Source organism: Balaenoptera borealis (assembly GCF_965194805.1).
Source record: "Balaenoptera borealis genome assembly, chromosome: X".
NCBI classification, from domain to species: Eukaryota; Metazoa; Chordata; class Mammalia; order Artiodactyla; family Balaenopteridae; genus Balaenoptera; species Balaenoptera borealis.
The window spans coordinates 15692223-15710712 of record NC_138881.1 but is presented as its reverse complement, the minus strand read 5'-3'; the positions used below and the strand labels follow the sequence as shown (position 1 = coordinate 15710712).

General features: G+C 38.1%; 2 protein-coding genes and 1 pseudogene across 6 annotated transcripts in view; 1 reads left to right on the top strand and 2 right to left on the bottom strand.

Annotated features, from left to right (window-relative positions):
• The window catches only part of CDKL5 (cyclin dependent kinase like 5), a 188907-nt gene that overhangs the window by 100267 nt on the left and 70150 nt on the right, over window positions 1-18490 (bottom strand). The gene's annotated exons all lie outside the window — the stretch shown is intronic.
• LOC309619955 (gap junction alpha-1 protein-like) lies at window positions 2873-9548 on the bottom strand. The gene is made up of 2 exons (XM_082375956.1): window positions 6395-9548; window positions 2873-6220 (listed from the first exon to the last, which is right to left on the bottom strand). Exons 1-2 carry the CDS (start codon window positions 6461-6463, stop codon window positions 6005-6007), a joined length of 285 nt encoding a protein of 94 aa, XP_082232082.1. The 5' UTR covers window positions 6464-9548; the 3' UTR covers window positions 2873-6004.
• LOC309619910 (actin-related protein 2/3 complex subunit 1A pseudogene) lies at window positions 12610-13904 on the top strand (annotated as a pseudogene). The gene has a single exon. The product of its transcript is annotated as an actin-related protein 2/3 complex subunit 1A pseudogene (transcript).

The following is an 18490-nucleotide window of genomic DNA, read 5'->3' as shown; positions in this document are numbered from 1 at the left end:
TTCATCTTCAAGAAATTCATGGAAAAGACTCTGTCTGACAAGTACAGGTTTCTGGTAACTGACTGTACTGCTGAACTGAATGAATAAGCATTTTCAGAACTCTAATGAAAAACTGATGAACTCATAAAAGTGCTAACAAAAGATCAAGATGAAAAAAAAAATTAATTACATGGGACTGAGTGAACTGATGAGGATGAGTATAATTTTTGTGACTTTCTGTCTGAATTAAAAAAAAAAAAAAAAAATCCCACAAGGACTCAGAGGCAAAGAATATACAAATCAACTTTCACTGCAAAGTAAAGGAGCTGTTACAGTGGAGGATTACTGGACTGAATGTCAATATTATGACATAGTATGAGTGTGTTTCATGTTTGGTAATTGCAATCATTGTTGCTTTTGTTGTGGTCATCCATGTACAATGCTTGGTGTCAGTCTATTTATCTCTTGTAAAAATAAAATACAGTGTGTGTGTGTGGAAAAAAAATAATAATAACAGTTATATTATTAATAAATGTATCCATTCACCTAAATTTCTAAAAAAAAAAAAAAAAAAAATTTTACATAATCTCTTCCAGAAATTAGAAGAGGAAGAAACACTTCCTAGCTCATTTTGTGAGGCTACTACTATGTGTATACCAAAACCTGTCAGACAGCACAAAAAATGGAAACTATAGACTGATATTGCTCATGAACTCAGGGACAAAAATCCTCAAAATATTAGCAGATCAAATCCAGCGATATATAAAAAGAAGTATGCACCATGACCAAGTTGGATTTATTCCAGATATGCAAGGTTGATTCAATATTTGAAAACCATATCAACATGGTAAAGAAGGAAAATCATGCAATAGAAGAATTTGACAAAATCCAACACCCATTCGTGATTTAAAAAAAAAAAAAAGAAACTCTCTGGCAAGCTAAGAATGGAAGGTAATTTCCTAAACTTGATAAATATCATCCACAAAACCCTACCGCTAACATCATATTTAATGGTGAAAGACAATGCTTTTTCCCTAAGATCGCAAACAAGACAAGAAAGTCTGCTCTAATCATTGTTACTTAACAAGTATTGTAAGTTCTAATCAGAGTAATAAGCGAAGAAAAAGAAATAAAAAGCAAACAAATTGCAAACAAAGGAATAAAATGGACACAATTTGCAGATGACATGATTGTCTACATATAGAATCCCAAGGAATCCACCAAAAAACTCCTAGAACTAGTGAGTTTAGCAAGATTGTAGGATACAAGATAAACACACAAAAATCAATCACATTTCTATATACAAACTATAAAAATGTGGAGACAGAAATTAGAAGCAAAATACCATTTACAATTGCTCCAAGGAAATGAAATATAAACCTAAAAAAATATCTATAGGATCTGTATCCTGAAAATTATAAAATGTTAATGGAAAAAATTGAAGAGAACCTAAATAAATTGAGAAGCATACTGTACTCATGTATCAGAAGACTCAACAAGATGCCAATTCTCCCCAAAATGATGTATAAATTTAAAGTAATTCCTATCAAAATCCCAGCAAGTGTTTTATAGATATAGGAAAGCTTATTCTAAAACAGAAATTGAAAGGCATATGACCTGAAATAGCTAAAGAAATTTTGAAAAAGCAGAATAAGGTGGGAGGAATCACTATATCTGATGTTGAGGCTTGCTACAGAGCTACATATCAGTAGTCAAGACACCATGATACTGGCAGAAGGATAAACACATCGATCAATGGGACACCTCAGAGAATCCAGAAATAAAGCCACACAAATATGCTCAACTGATTTTTGCCTGCAAAAGAAATTCAATGGAGAAAGGAGAGACTTTTCAACAAGTGGTGCTATAGCAACTGGTCATCCACAGGCCAAAAAACAAAAAGCCTCAACCTACATCTCTCAAACAACTTATACAAAAATTAACTCAAAATGGATCATGGACTTAAATGCAAAATGTAAATCTATAAAATTTTAGAAGCAAACAAAGGAGAAAATCTTTAGGATAAAGGACTAGACAAAGAGTTCTTAGACTTACCACCAAAAATACAATACATACAAGGAAAAAAATTGTTAAATCACCTCATCAAAATTAAAATATTCTGCTCTGTGAAAGATCCTATTAAGCAATGAAAAGACAAGCTACAAGCTGGAATAAAATATTTTCAAACATATCCAACAAAGGATTTTAATCCAGAATATATATATTTTAAAAACTCCTTAAACTGAACAGTAATAAAACAAACATTCAACTAGAAAATGGACAAAAGACACAAACAGATATTTCACTGAAGAGGATACAGAGATGCCAAATAAGCACATGAAAAGATATTTAACATTATTAGCCATTACAGAAATGCAAATTTAAACTACCATGAGTTCACCTACACACCTATCAGAATGGCTAAAATAAAAAATAGTGATAATACCAAATGCTGGTGAGCACATGGAGAAACGAGACCAGTCATACATTGCTGATGGGAATAGAAACCACTCTGGAAAAAGAGTATGCTAGTTTCTTACAAAACTATATGTTCATTTACCATACAACTCAGCAATTACACTCTTGGGCATTTATTCCAGGGAAATGAAAACTTACATTCACAAAGAAACCTGTACATGAATGTTCAAAGCAGTTTTATTTGTAATAGCCAAAAACTAGAAACAACCTGAAGGTCCTTCAATAGGTGAATAAACTGTGACACCTCCACTCTGTGGAATACTACTCAGCAATAAAAAAGAACAAACTATTGGTCCACACAAAAACTTGGATGGGTCTCAAGGGAGTTAAGCTGACTGAAAAAGGCCAAAAGGTTATATACTATAACAAACAGTTATATACTATATACTATATATATATATATACTTTTGTTATATACTATATCATTCCATTTAAATAGCATTCTTGAAATGACAAAATTACAGAGATAAATAGATCAGTGGTTGCCAGAGGATAGATAGAGGGGAAGGGAGGGATGCAGCTGTGGCTATAAAAAGATTGCATAAGGAATCCTGGTGATGAAACTGTTCTATATCTTGACTGTGGTGGTCACACGAATCTACACAAGTGATAGAACTACACACACATACACACACACACACACCACACACACACACACACACAAGTGCACGTAAAATTGGTGAAAGCTGAATAAGGTCCATGGATTATATCAATGTCAGTTTTCTGGTTATGATATTCTGCTATAATTATGTAAGATATTACAATTGGGAGAAATGAGTTGAAGGATACATGGAATCTATTATTTCTTATAATTGCATGTGAATCTGTATCTCAAGATAAAAATTTAAAGAAAATCAAGCAAGCAATAGGTGAAAATTAATGTGAAACAGGAAGTGAGGGTGGCAGTGTCCAATCTGATTCCAAGGTTTCAGGAGTTTTGCAGTCTTCCACAGAAACATGCACCCCACTCGAAAATAACAGTGATTCTTCCTCAAGAAAAGGTTTGTGAGGAGGAAATGTGAAACACTCTTGACTGAACCAAGAGAATGGGTTTTCCAGATGAGACTGTCAGAGCAAGATGCAGTCAGATGGACTGGCAGGCTGAATGCTGTCCCCAGCTTCACCTTCCCCCGGTGCCCTATGGGGTGGGAGGAAGCTTCTGATGAAGAATAGATCAGTTAAAAGAAAAACAGGGCTTCCCTGGTGGCACAGTGGTTGAGAATCCACCTGCCAATGCAGGGGACATGGATTCGAGCCCTGGTCTGGGAAGATCCCACATGCCGCGGAGCAACTGGGCCCGTGAGCCACAACTACTGAGCCTGCGCGTCTGGAGCCTGTGCTCCGCAACAAGAGAGGCCGCGATAGTGAGAGGCCCGTGCACCGCGATGAAGAGTGGCCCCCACTCGCCACAACTAGAGAAAGCCCTCGCACAGAAACGAAGACCCAACACAGCCATAAATAAATAAATAAATAAATAAATAAAATTTAAAAAAAGAAAAACAAAGAAGCTACATTTTTTTGCACATCTGAAAGTAGTAAGTGTATCTGTGATCCTGCTACATATAATCTAAAATGCTAATACTAAAACCTTCTCTAACATAGTCTCCACAGTTCCATCTCCAAAAATCTATTCTAGCGTATTTTGCTTAGATAAAGATGTACCAGTGAAGAATTCAAAAGACTAGGAAGATCAGTGCAGCTAGAAGCTCTCAGAGAAGGCAGTGATGCAGATTGCTCTCTTAAAACTTTATTGAACAAAGAACACTCTCTAGAATATATGATGGGCTAGGTCTACATTGCGTGCAATAAAGCTGAACATGACAGTAGTTCAATGTGAAATGTTAAACAAATTAGTATTTCTCACTGTACAAAACTGCTTATGTAGCTGCCGTGCAAGAATAAAGTATTAAGCTCAGCATTTTCACCAATCATCTGTGATGAGCTTTAAAAGACATTTGAAGAAATGGTTAGATTTCTTTGGTATATATTTCAAACAAATTAGTTACATGGATAATACTCAAATCTCTTTCAACCTCTCCTGCATTCCAAATAAAATCTTAGGACAAATATCAAAAATGCTAGCCACCCCAAAAGACAGACTGTCAAACTCAAAAGAATATAAGTTCCGAAATAATGTTTATTCAGTAGGGTTTATTAAATTGGATAAAGGCAAGAACTGTCAGTTACTGCAAAATTCATGTAAGAGCACTTAGTAGTCCAGCTCTAAGCATTTCTTTTAAGTTTCTCACATTAATGAGTTCTGTTTACAGTACTAAAATTCTATCATTCAAGCATCAATGATTACATTTCAGAAAAAGGAAATCATTTGTGACATCTTTCTACAAAAGAGAAAAAATTATAATGTATAGAACCAGTATCTATAATAGGATACACTAGGGGTGGGGGGGGGGTTAGGAAAAAAACAGTGCTTTATTTTCACAGTAGAAATTATGTAATGCAAACGTCATTTTGACCCACACCAAAAAATCCATGAGAAAAGCTCAAATTTGAACACTGTGAGCATTATTTTAAAATCTATGTTTGTGAGTTTATACTGCATCTGTTTATACCAATACGTGGCAAATATCTATCACTTTCACATACACTGAACCATTCTAGGGGAATATGGGAGAGAAAAAGGCCTTACTTATGCATCACCTACTGCAACTTTTACTTAGAATGCAAGTTGAGTCAACCATTTTAAATATCAACATGTACCTCTGTTAATCCCTCTCTCTCCATCCTTCTATCCCAGACACCTCAAAAGAACCGTGGTAGTCTAATGTCTTTGTATCTGCTAAGCCTCACCACTGACGTTGTTGAGTCACTGAAACAAAAGTACACTGTCTATTGCACTTTCCTTTTCTTTAACAATTGAGCAGAACTGTAATGCTTTCAACCATGTGTGTAGATTTCTAGGTCATTTACACTGCTGCTGGCATGACTGCTGGCTCTGCAGAACGGCTGCTGGGTGGCAACGGCCAGTGTCCAGTAGCTAGATTTTTTTTAGAATTCCACTCGTCAACAGGGAAATCAAAAGGCTGTGTATGTGAGTCAGAAACGGTGCTTCCTGCTTGTCCCATTCGAACTTGCTATGTGCTGTAATTAGCAGGGTTCTGCTCACATCCTTGTTTGCTGTAACTGTCGCAGGAAGAACTGTTTCTGCCTCCAGGAACCAGCTTGTCCCTGTGAAGGGACATGGTGGAGAGAGCAACAGTTGATAAGGAGCCATTGGAGGGGCTTGGCAGACCAGATGTATTGTGGTAAGGCTCACGCTCTGGATTCTTCACATGGTCTTTAATGCTCTTGAGAAAGACATAGAAAAGCTCTATGATATTCAAGGCAAGAGACACCAAGGACACCAGTGGCATGAAGAGGATGAAGATGCTTTTCTCTGTGGGGCGAGAGAGGAAGCAGTCCACCTGACGCGGCAGGGGTCTCGTTTGGAAGTGTAAACCGCACTCAGGCGGAAGCCATAGATGTACCACTGGCTCAGCAGGAAAGCCACCTCAAAGACTGTCTTGAAGAAGAAACAGATGGTATAGGTTCACAGCAAGCCCCCCCTCATTTTCACCTTGCCATGTTCTTCAATGCCATACTTGAACTTCTTGATTTCAATTTCCTCCAAGTGCACCTCCACACTGGCACCATCGGTTGGGGCAACTTTGAGTTGCTCCTCTTTCTTGTTAAACTTCTCTTCTTTTCGCATCACACAGATCACGTGTGCTAGGTACAAAAGTGTAGGGACAGACGCAAAAACAACCTGCAGGACCCAGAAGCACACATGAGAGATTGGGAAGGACTTATCGTAGCAGACGTTTTCACAACCAGGCTGTCGAGTGTTACAACAAAAGGCAAACTACTCATCATCCCAGGTTGACTCAACTGCTGTCCCCAGTAGCAGGATTCAGAAAATGAAAAGGACTGAGAGCCATACCTTCCCTCCAGCTGTGGAGTAAGCTTGAACCCTGTCGAGGAGTTGGCCTAAGGCACTCCAGTCACTCATGCTGCCTGTTCGCTGTTCTTTCCCTTAAAAGTGAAGTAGGCACGCCAAGTGACTGCACTCCTTAGAGGACGAAGTAAAACGAAAAAGCAAGTTCAAGCACTCAAAACTGTCTAAAGCTTACAAGTCTGCTACTCTTTGGTACCTTCCTCATTCTTCCCCCTAATGAAAAGCAATTGCTGATACCTGATAAAAGCTTATGTGGATTCATTTTTCATACATGGTGAGTAAATACTCTCAAATAAGGATGTACATATATTGATAATGGGACAATTTACATAAATAGGGGAACAAAATAGACACATTTAAATATCTTCAATTCCAGAATAAGGCAATCTCCAAAGATTAAAAACTCAAACACAGACACTGAATTAAAAATTTACATGCATATACTGACTGATTCATCTTCAGACATATCAGGGCCATCATCTCCCAAACAGATAATGATATTCATCCGAGCATTATTTATGGAGTGCCTACTAGGTGCCAGGTACTGTACTAGGCACTGGTTCCTACTGTGATTCCTTTGGAACTCACAATCAACTAGCGGAACAGATAATCAAAAGCACAGTATTTTATTGATTTTTTAATTACAATTAATTGTAAGATAAGCCATTATTTTATTTACCATTCAGAAAGCAATCAAGGTATCCAGAGTAAGATGTGCCCCAATTTCAGAAATGTGGGGGGAAATGTATATCTTAGAATCAATGAAAAAGGCTAAGTGAGTAAGTGAATATACAACTGCAAATTTAAATAAGTGCCAAGAAGGAAACAAATAGGCACCAACAGAGATTAGCACAAGGAAACCCAGATTAGAATGTATAGATTCAGCCAAGCAAAGACTGGAAAAACCGCTGCATGTGAAGCAGCAGCATGGGCAAAAATTTGAAGAGGGAAGGACTCACTGTACTCAAGGAGCTAGCTCAAAGGCAGGCAGCATGGTTACCAGGTAGTAGGCAGAGGTAGCAGAATGGTGCCAGAGGGGGCTACCTCAGGCATCTGCTTGGCAGTAGCAGAGAATCCCAGAGGCAGAAAGCGAAATTACACTGTGAGGCTGCGGCAAGATTGAGGCCATTGGAGAAATTATTAATGGCAGTTCGGGAGCTCTAGGGGACAGTGGGAGGGTTGGGGGAGGAACCAGGATGTGATAGAGGGATATACAGATCAGTAAAGAGACAAGGGTTCTGGGCTAATGGACGGCCAGTGAGTTTCGGTGGTGACAGAAAGTAAAAGAGGATGTCAAGAATCATGGGTCTGGGCTTCCCTGGTGGCACAGTGGTTAAGAATCCGCCTGCCAATGCAGGGGACACGGGTTCGAGCCCTGGCCTGGGAAGATCCCACATGCCGCAGAGCAACTAAGCCCGTGTGCCACAACTACTGAGCCTGCGCTCTAGAGCCCACGAGCCACAACTACTGAGCCCGTGTGCCACAACTACCGAAGCCCGCGTGCCTAGAGCCCGAGCACCGCAATGAAGAGTAGCCCCCGATCGCTGCAACCAGAGAAAGCCCGCACACAGCAACGAAGACCCAATGCAGCCAAAAATAAAAATTAAAAAATTAAATTAATTAATTAATTTTTTTAAAAAAAAGAAAAGAATCATGGGTCTGATCCTGAGAGTCTCTGGAGAGGGAAATATGCAATCTATACTAGTGCTGTGGTCCTGAATGCTGTGGTGAATAAAGGGGCATTTTGCAAGGGTAGCTGCCATTCCAGTTAGCAGGGAGTAGTAGCAAGATCAGGACTAAAACAGAGGAGCTGCTACTCTCTCCTTATGTGAGAACTGAAGTCAGGTCTCTGCCAACAGGGGCCTCAATTTACATACTTATTTACTGAATGTGGACCATTATCTTCAGTTGAATTGTTAGCACATGGAAGCTTTTTTGTTAAGACTAAAATACTGACACACTGTGTTCATTCTTGTGGGTTTCTTCTCAAGAGCTTTTAAAAAAAAAATCTCAGGAGGAGCAACTCTGATACCACCCACCAATCTGTTGAGAGAGTGGGTGGAAACTGGCACAGGGCACAACATACACCTGCTGTGCCACTACTGAAGACCTTCTATTCTTTCTCCATTTCCTCCTGACAGCCCTCTTTCTTTACAAGAAACGTTTCTGAGCAAAAAGCCTAGGGAAAAGTTTCTGCCTCTAATTCAGAGCACGCCAGACAAACAGATCTTACTTTAAAACGGAGGACCACAGCTGATTATTACATGGTAAAAATAATTATTTTCAACCAAATTATCTCAATACAGCACTGACTCATCATTTTTAAAACAAACTTTATTTAGTATATTAAGATAACATTCATAATATTTATATTTTAATTCCCTCACTTTAAAAAATTTAATTCCCAAAGGTAGATATTCATTTTAAACAAGTAGGAAAATTAAAAGAGGAAAATATTTCTTAAAGTAAAAATAATATGAATTTGCCTACTAATAAGCAATCTTAAATACCATACAGCTTATTTGTTTCTTGGTTTAACGGCTGTTCCTCACAGTAGATTCAGTAAGAAAAATAAAACTTAAAACCTAAAAAGGGGGGGCAAGGTTAATACAATTTACAATGTCTCAACCACCCAAAGTTGGTTACAACTGTTCTCCAAGGATAAGAACTGAAGCCTCCCAAAATGCAATTTTTTAGCAAGTAATCAAATTATAAGGCTTAAAAGCACACACAGTGCTTTCTCAGTTGCTTAAATAACACATTTTAGCCAAACTGTCCTCTATCACACAGATTCTGAAAGTAATCCTATTAAGCTAAAATCACCAAGATGTAGTTTATGATGAATACATTCTTCAAGGTTAATCGAAAATAGACCATTTGCAGCATAAGAGTTGGGCATTTACTCTCATTAGTTTTTCAAATTTAACCAATGCTTAGTCTCCAGAGATTTCAAAATGCCTTTAAAAATTGAGTTACTTCTTCAAAAACAAGTGGGGTAAAATAACAACAAATGAAGGTTAAAGAAAACAATCCCTGAAACTACTTTAGCGTGGTTTACAGAAGGTATCTGATAAAACAAAAAACAGTGCTACGGCAGGGGGGGTGGGGGTCGGTCGTCAATAATTCTAGTTACTTTAGGATAAAGTTATTAGCAATTTTCTAGAACTACATGAAAGTTCTCAACTTTTTCAAATATTTTGCCTGGAAAAAGTTCTTACTAAGCACTTTGAAAATATACAGATCTGAGATTCAAAGGGATGAAAATAACGATCTAGCTAAGCAAATGGCTATAGGCAAGTTAAAAGCCTCTTGTTGAACATTATTTTTAAACTGGACAAGGTATTTCCAATTTGAAAATATAAATATAAGACTTCAGGATCAGCTCCAACACATAAAGTGCTTGGATATTGTCACTCCTGTCCTTACAACAAAAAAAAACCTGAACAAACTGCCAATCAGCAACTTTTATTAGGCTTATCAGAGAATTGAGGACACAGGGCAAACTGAACTCTTGAAATCTGGAGAAACAGGCAAATACAGAGAATCACATCCAAGATCAGCTTACCCGGAGCAGAAGGTGCTGGAGTTAATACATTAGTAAGAAAACTTAAATCGTAATTTTGACAAAGGCTTGTGAGTAAGAACTCCTGGGGGCCCAATCTTAGGAGAGCCTCTATACTCTCATGGCGTTACCTCCAGGAACCTCACCAGGTTCTGACTGTGAAGATACAAGAACAATCTCCTCCCCTTTTCGGTAAGATTGAAGAGAGAAGTGATGATTTTGAAATACACCCATGGGAAAAAGTAACAGTTTTGAAATAAACCCAGAAGTTTCTCCATAGCAAAGGCCAACACTCCAAGGGAAAATATACCAGAGCCTTCTATACTGTCCTGGGAGAGGGGAAATTAGCCAACACAGACTTCTCTAGACTTGTTTCACCTAAAGGAAGCAGGGGTTGGGGGAAGGCTAAGAAATACTTCTGAAGGTTGCAGTCCAGGGCTCAGGCCCACCAAAAGACTAAGACTTGGTCCTAAGATTATAAAACACTGGCCCTTCCCCACACTCTACCACCACGTCACCAAGGTTCCACAGTAATCCAATAACAGTGGATTACAACGGAAAGAGTTGCAAGAAACAGACTCTATTTAAAAAGGACTTCTTAGGGAAACCCAAAGATAATGGGGGAGAAAATCTTTAAAATAAAGACACTAGAGGAAACTGAAGCCTGTGGCATCTACACCTACAACAAACATTAAACACAGCCTAGCTCCTAGCCAAATTAACATGAAACCTTATACTACAGGCCTATTTACCTCCATTTCTATTATCCAATATATCCTACCTGGCTTTTTAAAAACACTAAAAAGTATGCTAAAAGGCAAGGGAAAACAGAGTATGAGGAGATTAAGCAAGCATCAGAACAAGACTTAGATATGGCACAGGTTTGGGGATTACCAGGGATAATTTCAGACAGGGAATTTAAAGCAACTATGATTACTATGGTAAGCACTCTAATGGAAAAGGTAGACAACATGCAGGAACAGACAGGTAATGTAAGTATATACAACTCTAAGGAAGAATTAAAAGGAAATGCTAAAAATCAAAAACACCATAACAAAAATGAATAATACCTTTAATGGGCTCATCAGTAGACTGGACATGGCCAAGGAAAGAATCAGTGAACTTAAAGATATGTCAAGAGAAACTTCCCAAACTAAAATGTAAACAGAAAAAAGAATTTTAAAAAGGAGAAAAGAATATCCAAGAACTATGGGACAATTACAAAAGGTGTCACTGGAATACCAGAAGAAGAATGAGACAAAAGAGAAAAAATATTTGAGGGAATAATGGCTGAGAATCTTCCAAAATTAATGACAGACACCAAATCACACATCCAGGAAGCTCAGAGCACACCAAGCAAGATAAATACCCAAAAACTCTACACCTAAACATATCGTATTCAAACTACAGAAAACCAAACACAAAGAGAAAATCATGAAACAAGCCAGAGGGAAAAAAACACCTTACTTATAGAGAACAAGGATAAGAAGTACATTTGACTTCTTGTCAGAAGCCATGAAGTGAAATATTTAGTGTTGAAAGAAAAAAAAAAAAAAACCAACCTAGAAGGTATTCAGTGAAATTATCCTTCAAAAGTGAAGGAGAAATAAAAACTTTCTCAGATAAACAAAAACTGAGGGAATTTGTCACCAGTAGACCTGCCTAGTAAAAACTGTTTTAAAAAGTTCTTCAGAGAAAGAAAATGACACAGGTCAGAAAGTCAGATCTACACAAAGAAAGAAAGAGCATTGGAGAAGGAATAAATGAAGGTAAAATAAAATCTATTTTTCCTATTCTTAACAGATAACTGTTCTAAGTAATAATAGTAATAGCGTATTTGCTAATTATAGCAAATGGATAAGTAAAATGAAAGGTACCTGTACTATCTGAGAAGCAGAGTAGAGTTATCCGGTAGTGGACTTAGATAAGTTATAAATATACACTGTAAACTCCAGAGCAACAACTAAAAACCCTTTTTAAAAGAAATATAATGGATATGCTAAGACAGGAGAGAAAACAGAATCATACAAAATGGTCAACTGAAATCAGGGAAGGTAGAAAAAGGGGACCTGTTATTGTTAAAAAAAAAAAGAAGTATAACAAATAGAAAAGTTACAAACATGGTTCATATTAATCCAAGTATATTGATACTCACTTTAAATGTGAATGGCCTAAATATATCAATTAAAAGAGATTGTCAGAGTAGATTTTAAAAACTCACATTAAGTATAAAGATTCATCTAGGTTCAAAGCAAAGGGATAAAGAAAGATATACCATGTTAATATTAATCAAAAGAAAGCTGGAATAGCTATATCAGTTTTAGACAAAGTAGACTTCAGAACGAGAAAAATCATCAGGGATAAAGAGGGCATTAGAAAATGATACATTCTCCAAGAAGGCATAACAATCCTTAATATGTATGCACCACACAAGACAGCATCAAAATATATAAGGGGCTCCCTCTGGGCCTCGGTCCTACGCCCGCGTCCGCTGGAGCCTGTTCGTGTCCACTGACCAGAGTCCGTGAATTCAACGCTCCAAGCCCGTCCGGACGGTCCCAACTCCCAGCTGTTTATCCTTTGAAAACACTAAGAATAATGTCCCTGCATCAATTTTTACTAGAGCCAATCACCTGCCATGCCTGGAACAGGGATCATACCCAGATTGCCCTTAGCCCCAATAACCACGAAGTCCACATCTATAAGAACGGGAGCCAGTGGGTGAAAGCTCATGAATTCAAGGAGCACAACGGACACATCACAGGTATCGACTGGGCTCCCAAGAGTGACTGCACTGTCACTTGCGGGGCTGATCACAATGCCTACGTCTGGGGTCAGAAAGGTGGAGTCTGGAAGCCGACCCTGGTGATCCTGAGAATTAACTGTGCAGCCACTTTTGTCAAGTGGTCCCCACCAGAGAACAAATTTGCTGAGGGCAGCAGAGCACGACTCATTTGTTTGTTACTTCGAGTCAGAAAATGACTGGTGGGTAAGCAAGCACATAAAAAAACCCATTCGCTCCACGGTCACCAGTACGCCCTGGGGCAGCAAGATGCCTTTTGGTCAGCTGATGTCAGAGTTTGGTGGCAGTGGCACTGGCGGCTGGGTGAATGGGGTCAGCTTCTTCGCCAGCGGGAGCCGCCTGGCCTGGGTCAGCCACGACGGCACCGTGTCTGTTGTTGATGCCTCAAAAAGTGTGCAGGTCTCAACTCTGAAGACAGAGTTCCTGCCCCTCCTGATTGTGTCGTTCGACTCGGAAAACAGTGTTGTGGCTGCTGGCCATGACTGCTGCCCCATGCTCTTTAACTACGACGACTGCGGCTGCTTGACCTTCGTCTCCAAGCTAGACATCCTGAAACAGAGCATCCAGCACAACATGTCGGCCATGGAGCACTTCCACAACATGGACAAGTGGGCCACAACTGAGGACCAAAACACAGCCCTGGAGACGCTGCACCAGAACAGCATCACTCAAGTCTCTATTTATGAGGTGGACAAGCAAGATTGTCGCAAATTTTGCACTACTGGCATTGATGGAGCCATGACCATTTGGGATTTCAAGACCTTAGAGTCTTCTATCCAGGGCCTTTGGATAATGTGAAGCTGAGCGAGCCTCCCAGATCCAGCATGAAGACAGACAGGCTGCACTGAGCAACTCCGCCATTCGCACGATGGGGAGGAGAGCCAGCCTCCAGGAAACACTGAAGACGCATATGGCGCAAACCTTGTTGTGTGTTTTGTTTGAATGTAATTGGTGAAAGTGTTGGTTTTTTAAAAGCAGCAGTGATTTGCGTTTTTTTTTTTGTTTTTTTCTTTTGCTATTTCATTCCATTCTTGACCAAAGCTTCTCTTTAAGTAGTTTATTATGGAAAATTGTCACACTAACTTAAAGGAAGGGGTGGGGGAGGTATGTAAATTGTCTGTTAAAAAATTAAATAAGGGCTTCCCTGGTGGTGCAGTGGTTGAGAATCTGCCTGCCAATGCAGGGGACACGGGTTCGAGCCCTGGTCTGGGAAGATCCCACATGCCGTGGAGCGGCTGGGCCCGTGAGCCGCAATTGCTGAGCCTGCGCATCTGGAGCCTGTGCTCCGCAACAGGAAAGCCTGCGATAGTGAGAGGCCCACGCACCGCGATGAAGAGTGGCCCCCACTTGCCGCAACTAGAGAAAGCCCTCGCACAGAAACGAAGACCCAACACAGCCATAAATAAATAAATAAATAAATAAAAATTTAAAAAAAAAAGCTATAAAAAAAAAAACTAAATAAAAATACTGAACAAGAAAACAAAAGAAAACAAAATATATGAGGCAAAAGATAGACCTGCAAAGAGAAATAGACAAATCCACTATTATAGTTGGAGACTTCAACGCCCCCTTTCAGTAGGCAAAAAAAAAAAAAAAGAGAGAATAAAGATAGGTGAATTCAATAGCACCATCAAGCAACTAAATCTACCTGCCATTTACATAATACTTCATCCAACAGCAGCAGAATACATGTTCTTCTCAAGCTCACATGGAATATTCATCGAGATAGACCAAATTCTGTACCACAAAACACAAATTAGCCAATTTTAAAGAATAAAAATCATATAAAGTATTTTCTCACACCACAATGGAATTAAACTAGAAAACAATAACAAAAAGATAGATGGAAAAATCTCAAAATATTTAGCCATTAAACAACACATTTCTAAATAATACATAGGTCAAAGAGGAAATCTAAAGAGGACTTTTAAAATATTTTGAACTAAATGAAAAAGAAAATACAAATCAAAATTTGTATGATGCAGCAAAAGCAGGGCTTAGAGAAAAGTTTATAGCACTGAATGCATATATTAGAAAAGAAAACAGACTTAAAATCAATAACCTAAGCTTCTACCTTAGGATAGAAGGCAAAGAAGGACAATTTAAGACTAAAGCAAATGGATAAAAGGATAGAACAATAAAAATTATAGCAGCAATCAATGAAATTGAAAACAGGAACTCAGTAGTGAAAAAAATCAATGGAAACAAAAGATGGTTCTTTGCAAAGACTGATACAATTGATAAACCTCTAGCCAGGATAACCAAGAAAAAAAGAGCAAAGACACAAATTATTAATATCAGAAATGAAAGAAGTGTCATCATTACCAATCACGTGGACATTAAAAGGATAATAAAAGAATATTATGAACAAATCTATGCCTACACATTTTATAACTTAGATAAGTGGACCAATTCCTTAAAAGATACAAACTATGAAAATTTACACAAGGAATAATAGATAATCTGAATAGGCCTATATCTATGGAAGAAACTCAAACAATAATTAATAAACTTCTCAGAAAGAAAGTCCCATACCTAGATGGTTTCACTGGTGAATTCTACCAAACATTTAAGGAAGAAATTAAGGAAGAAATTCTCTACAATCTCTTCCAGAAAACAGAAGTAGAGAAACACTTCAAAGCTCACTCTATGAGGACACATTAGGGTATTACCAATACCAAAACTAGATAAAGACATTAAAGAAAGGCAAACTACATGAACACAGATGTAGAAATCCTCAACCAATATTATCAAATCAAATCCAGCAATGTATAAAAAGAAATACACATCTCAACTACGTGGAATTTATCCCATGTATGCAAGGCTGATTCAACATCCTAAAATCAATTCATAATCAACAGATCAAAGTAAAAACACCACATGATCATACCAAGTGATGCAGAAAAGCATTTGACAAAACCCAATACCCATTTGTGATAAATACTCTTAGCAATCTAAGAATAGAGAGAACTTCCTCAACTTGATAAAGAACATCTACAAGAAACCTACAGTTAACATCGTATTTAATGGTAAGAAACTGCACGCCTTCCCACTAAGCTCAGGAACCAGACAAGAATGTCCTCTCTCACCATCTGTATTAAACATTGTACTGGAAGTCATAACTAATACAAGACAAGTAAAGGAAGTAAAAGGTATACAGATTGGGAAAGAAGAAGTAAAACTATTTTGTTCGCAAATGACATGACTGATTATGAAGAAAATCCCAAAGAATTTACCCCCCAAAAAACACTGGAACTAATACGCAATTCTAGCAAGGTCACAGGATACAAAGCTAATATACAAAAGTCAATCACTTTCCTATATACCAGCAAGGAACAACTGGAATTTAAAAATTAAAAACAATACCATTTATACTATCACCAAAAGAAAAAAATGACTTAGGTATAAATCTAACAAAACAATTGTAAGATATGTATGTGAAAAACTAAATAACTTTGTTGAAAGAAATCAAAGAGAGAAAAATCAAATGGAGAGATATTCTGTGGTCATTGATTAGAACACACAATATTGTTAAGATGTCAATTCTCAACTTGATCTACAGATTCAATGCAATCCCAATCCTAGCAAGCTATTTTGTGGATATCAACAAACTGATTTAAAAGATAAAACATAAAGGCAAAAGACCTGGAATAGCCAACACAATACTGAAAAAGAACAACAAAATTGGAGGACTGACACTACCTGACTTTAAGACTTACTACAAAGCTACAGTAAATCAAGACAGTATGATATTGGTGAAGAATAGACACACAGATCAATGAAACAGAACATAGAACCCAAAACTAGATTCAACACAAACACAGCTGATCTTTGATAAAGAAGCAGAGGCAATCCAATGGAGAAAGAAGTCCTTTCAACAGATGGTTGAAATAACCTAATCAAAAAATGGGCAAAGGACTTGACTAGACATTTCTCCAAAGACATACAAATAGCCAAGAGCACATGAAAAGATGTCCAACATCACTAATCATTAGTGTCATGCAAATCAAAACCACAAAATGATACCATTTTACATCAACTAGGATGGCTACAATAAAAAAAAATAAGGAAACAAGTGTTGGCAAGGATGTGGAGAAATTGGAACCTTTGCACAGTGCTGGCAAGAATGTAAAGTGGTGCAGTCACTGAGGAAAACAGTTTGGTGGTTCCTCAAAAAAGTTAAACACAGAATTCCCATATACCTAGCTAGCATTTCCACTTCTTGCTATATACCCCAAAAGAACTGAAAACGGGGACTCAAACAAAACTTGACCACAAAAGTTCACAGCAACAGTATTCATGATAATCAAAAGGTGAAAACAACCCAAATGTCCATCCACAGATAAATGGATAAACAAAATGTGATATGTCCATACAACAGAATATTACTCAGTCATAAAAAAGGAATGAAGTAATGACACAGGCTACATGGATGAACCTCAAAAACCTTACACTAAGTGAAAGAAAAACTCAAATGGTCACAAATTGTATGTGATTCCATTTATATGAAATATCCAGAATAGGTAAATCTACAGAGAAATCAGATTGGTGTCTGCCAGGGATAGAGAGAGGAAGAAACAGGGAGTGAGTACTTAATGGGTATGGGGTTTTCTTTTGGGGTGATAAAAGTGTTTTGGAACTTGATAGAGGTAGTGATTGTACAATATTGTGAACGTACTAAATGCTACTGAGTTGTACACTTTAAAATGGTTGGTTTTACATTATGTGAATTTTACCTCAATTTTTTTTAAAAAAAGGTCACAACATTGTAAATCAACTATTCATTGATTAAAAAACAAAAAAAGAAGATGGGCCTAATGAGGCTTACTTCCTGGCTCTACCACCTACTGACTTGTATGGCCTTCAGGAAATTAACCTATTATATTTGAGCATCAGTTTCCCTCATGTTAAAGGAAGGTAATTCTTTCTAACTTTTATAGTTGCTATGAGGATCTAAAGAGTAATGAAAATAAAGCACCTAGCATAGGACTCCCCTGGTGGCACAGTGGTTAAGAATCCGCCTGCCAATGCAGGGGACACGGGTTCGATCCCTGGTCCGGGAAGATCCCACATGCTGTGGAGCAACTAAGCCCGTGTGCCACAACTACTGAGCCTGCCCTCTAGAGCCCGCGAGCCACAACTACTGAAGCCCGCACACCTAGAGCCTGTGCTCCGCAACGAGAAGCCACCGCAGTGAGAAGCCCGCGCACCTCAACAAAGAGTAGCCCCTGCTCCCAGCAACAAAGACCCAACGCAGCCAAAAACAAATAAATAAATAAATAATTTATATTTTAAAAAAAAAAAAAGCACCTAGCATAGCACAATGCCTGGAAGTTAAGAGGTACTTGAAACAGAGATTATTACTATTGCTTCTTAACTTAATTTCTCATTTATGGCCACTTGAATTACATTAGGAAGATATCTCAAGTTTTTTTGTCTCCAAAGAATTTAACTCTTCATATTTGTGAGAATGTCCTTCTCTTGAACTCAAGTAATCTTTCATAGTCTCAGTGGAGACTGTTTTCTTCTTTGTATTCATTTTGGACGAAAAGAGAGCTATTCAGGCCAGTGATGGAACACAGTCAGGGTGAATAGATTGTATGTGTCTCCGTATGCCCAGTTCCTAGCAAAGTCCACTTCTCCGTTCTGACAGTTGATCATGAACGAGGTAACCAATATAAAATTTCCTACTTAGCCAGCCAAAAGATTTACCCAA

Coding starts and splice junctions, on each gene's coding strand:
- LOC309619955 (XM_082375956.1), bottom strand. CDS start 6,463: ATGAGTGACTGGAGTGCCTTAGGCCAACTCCTCGACAGGGTTCAAGCT. Junction 6,221..6,394: donor ACTCCACAGCTGGAGGGAAG/GTATGGCTCTCA, acceptor TGGGTCCTGCAG/GTTGTTTTTGCGTCTGTCCC.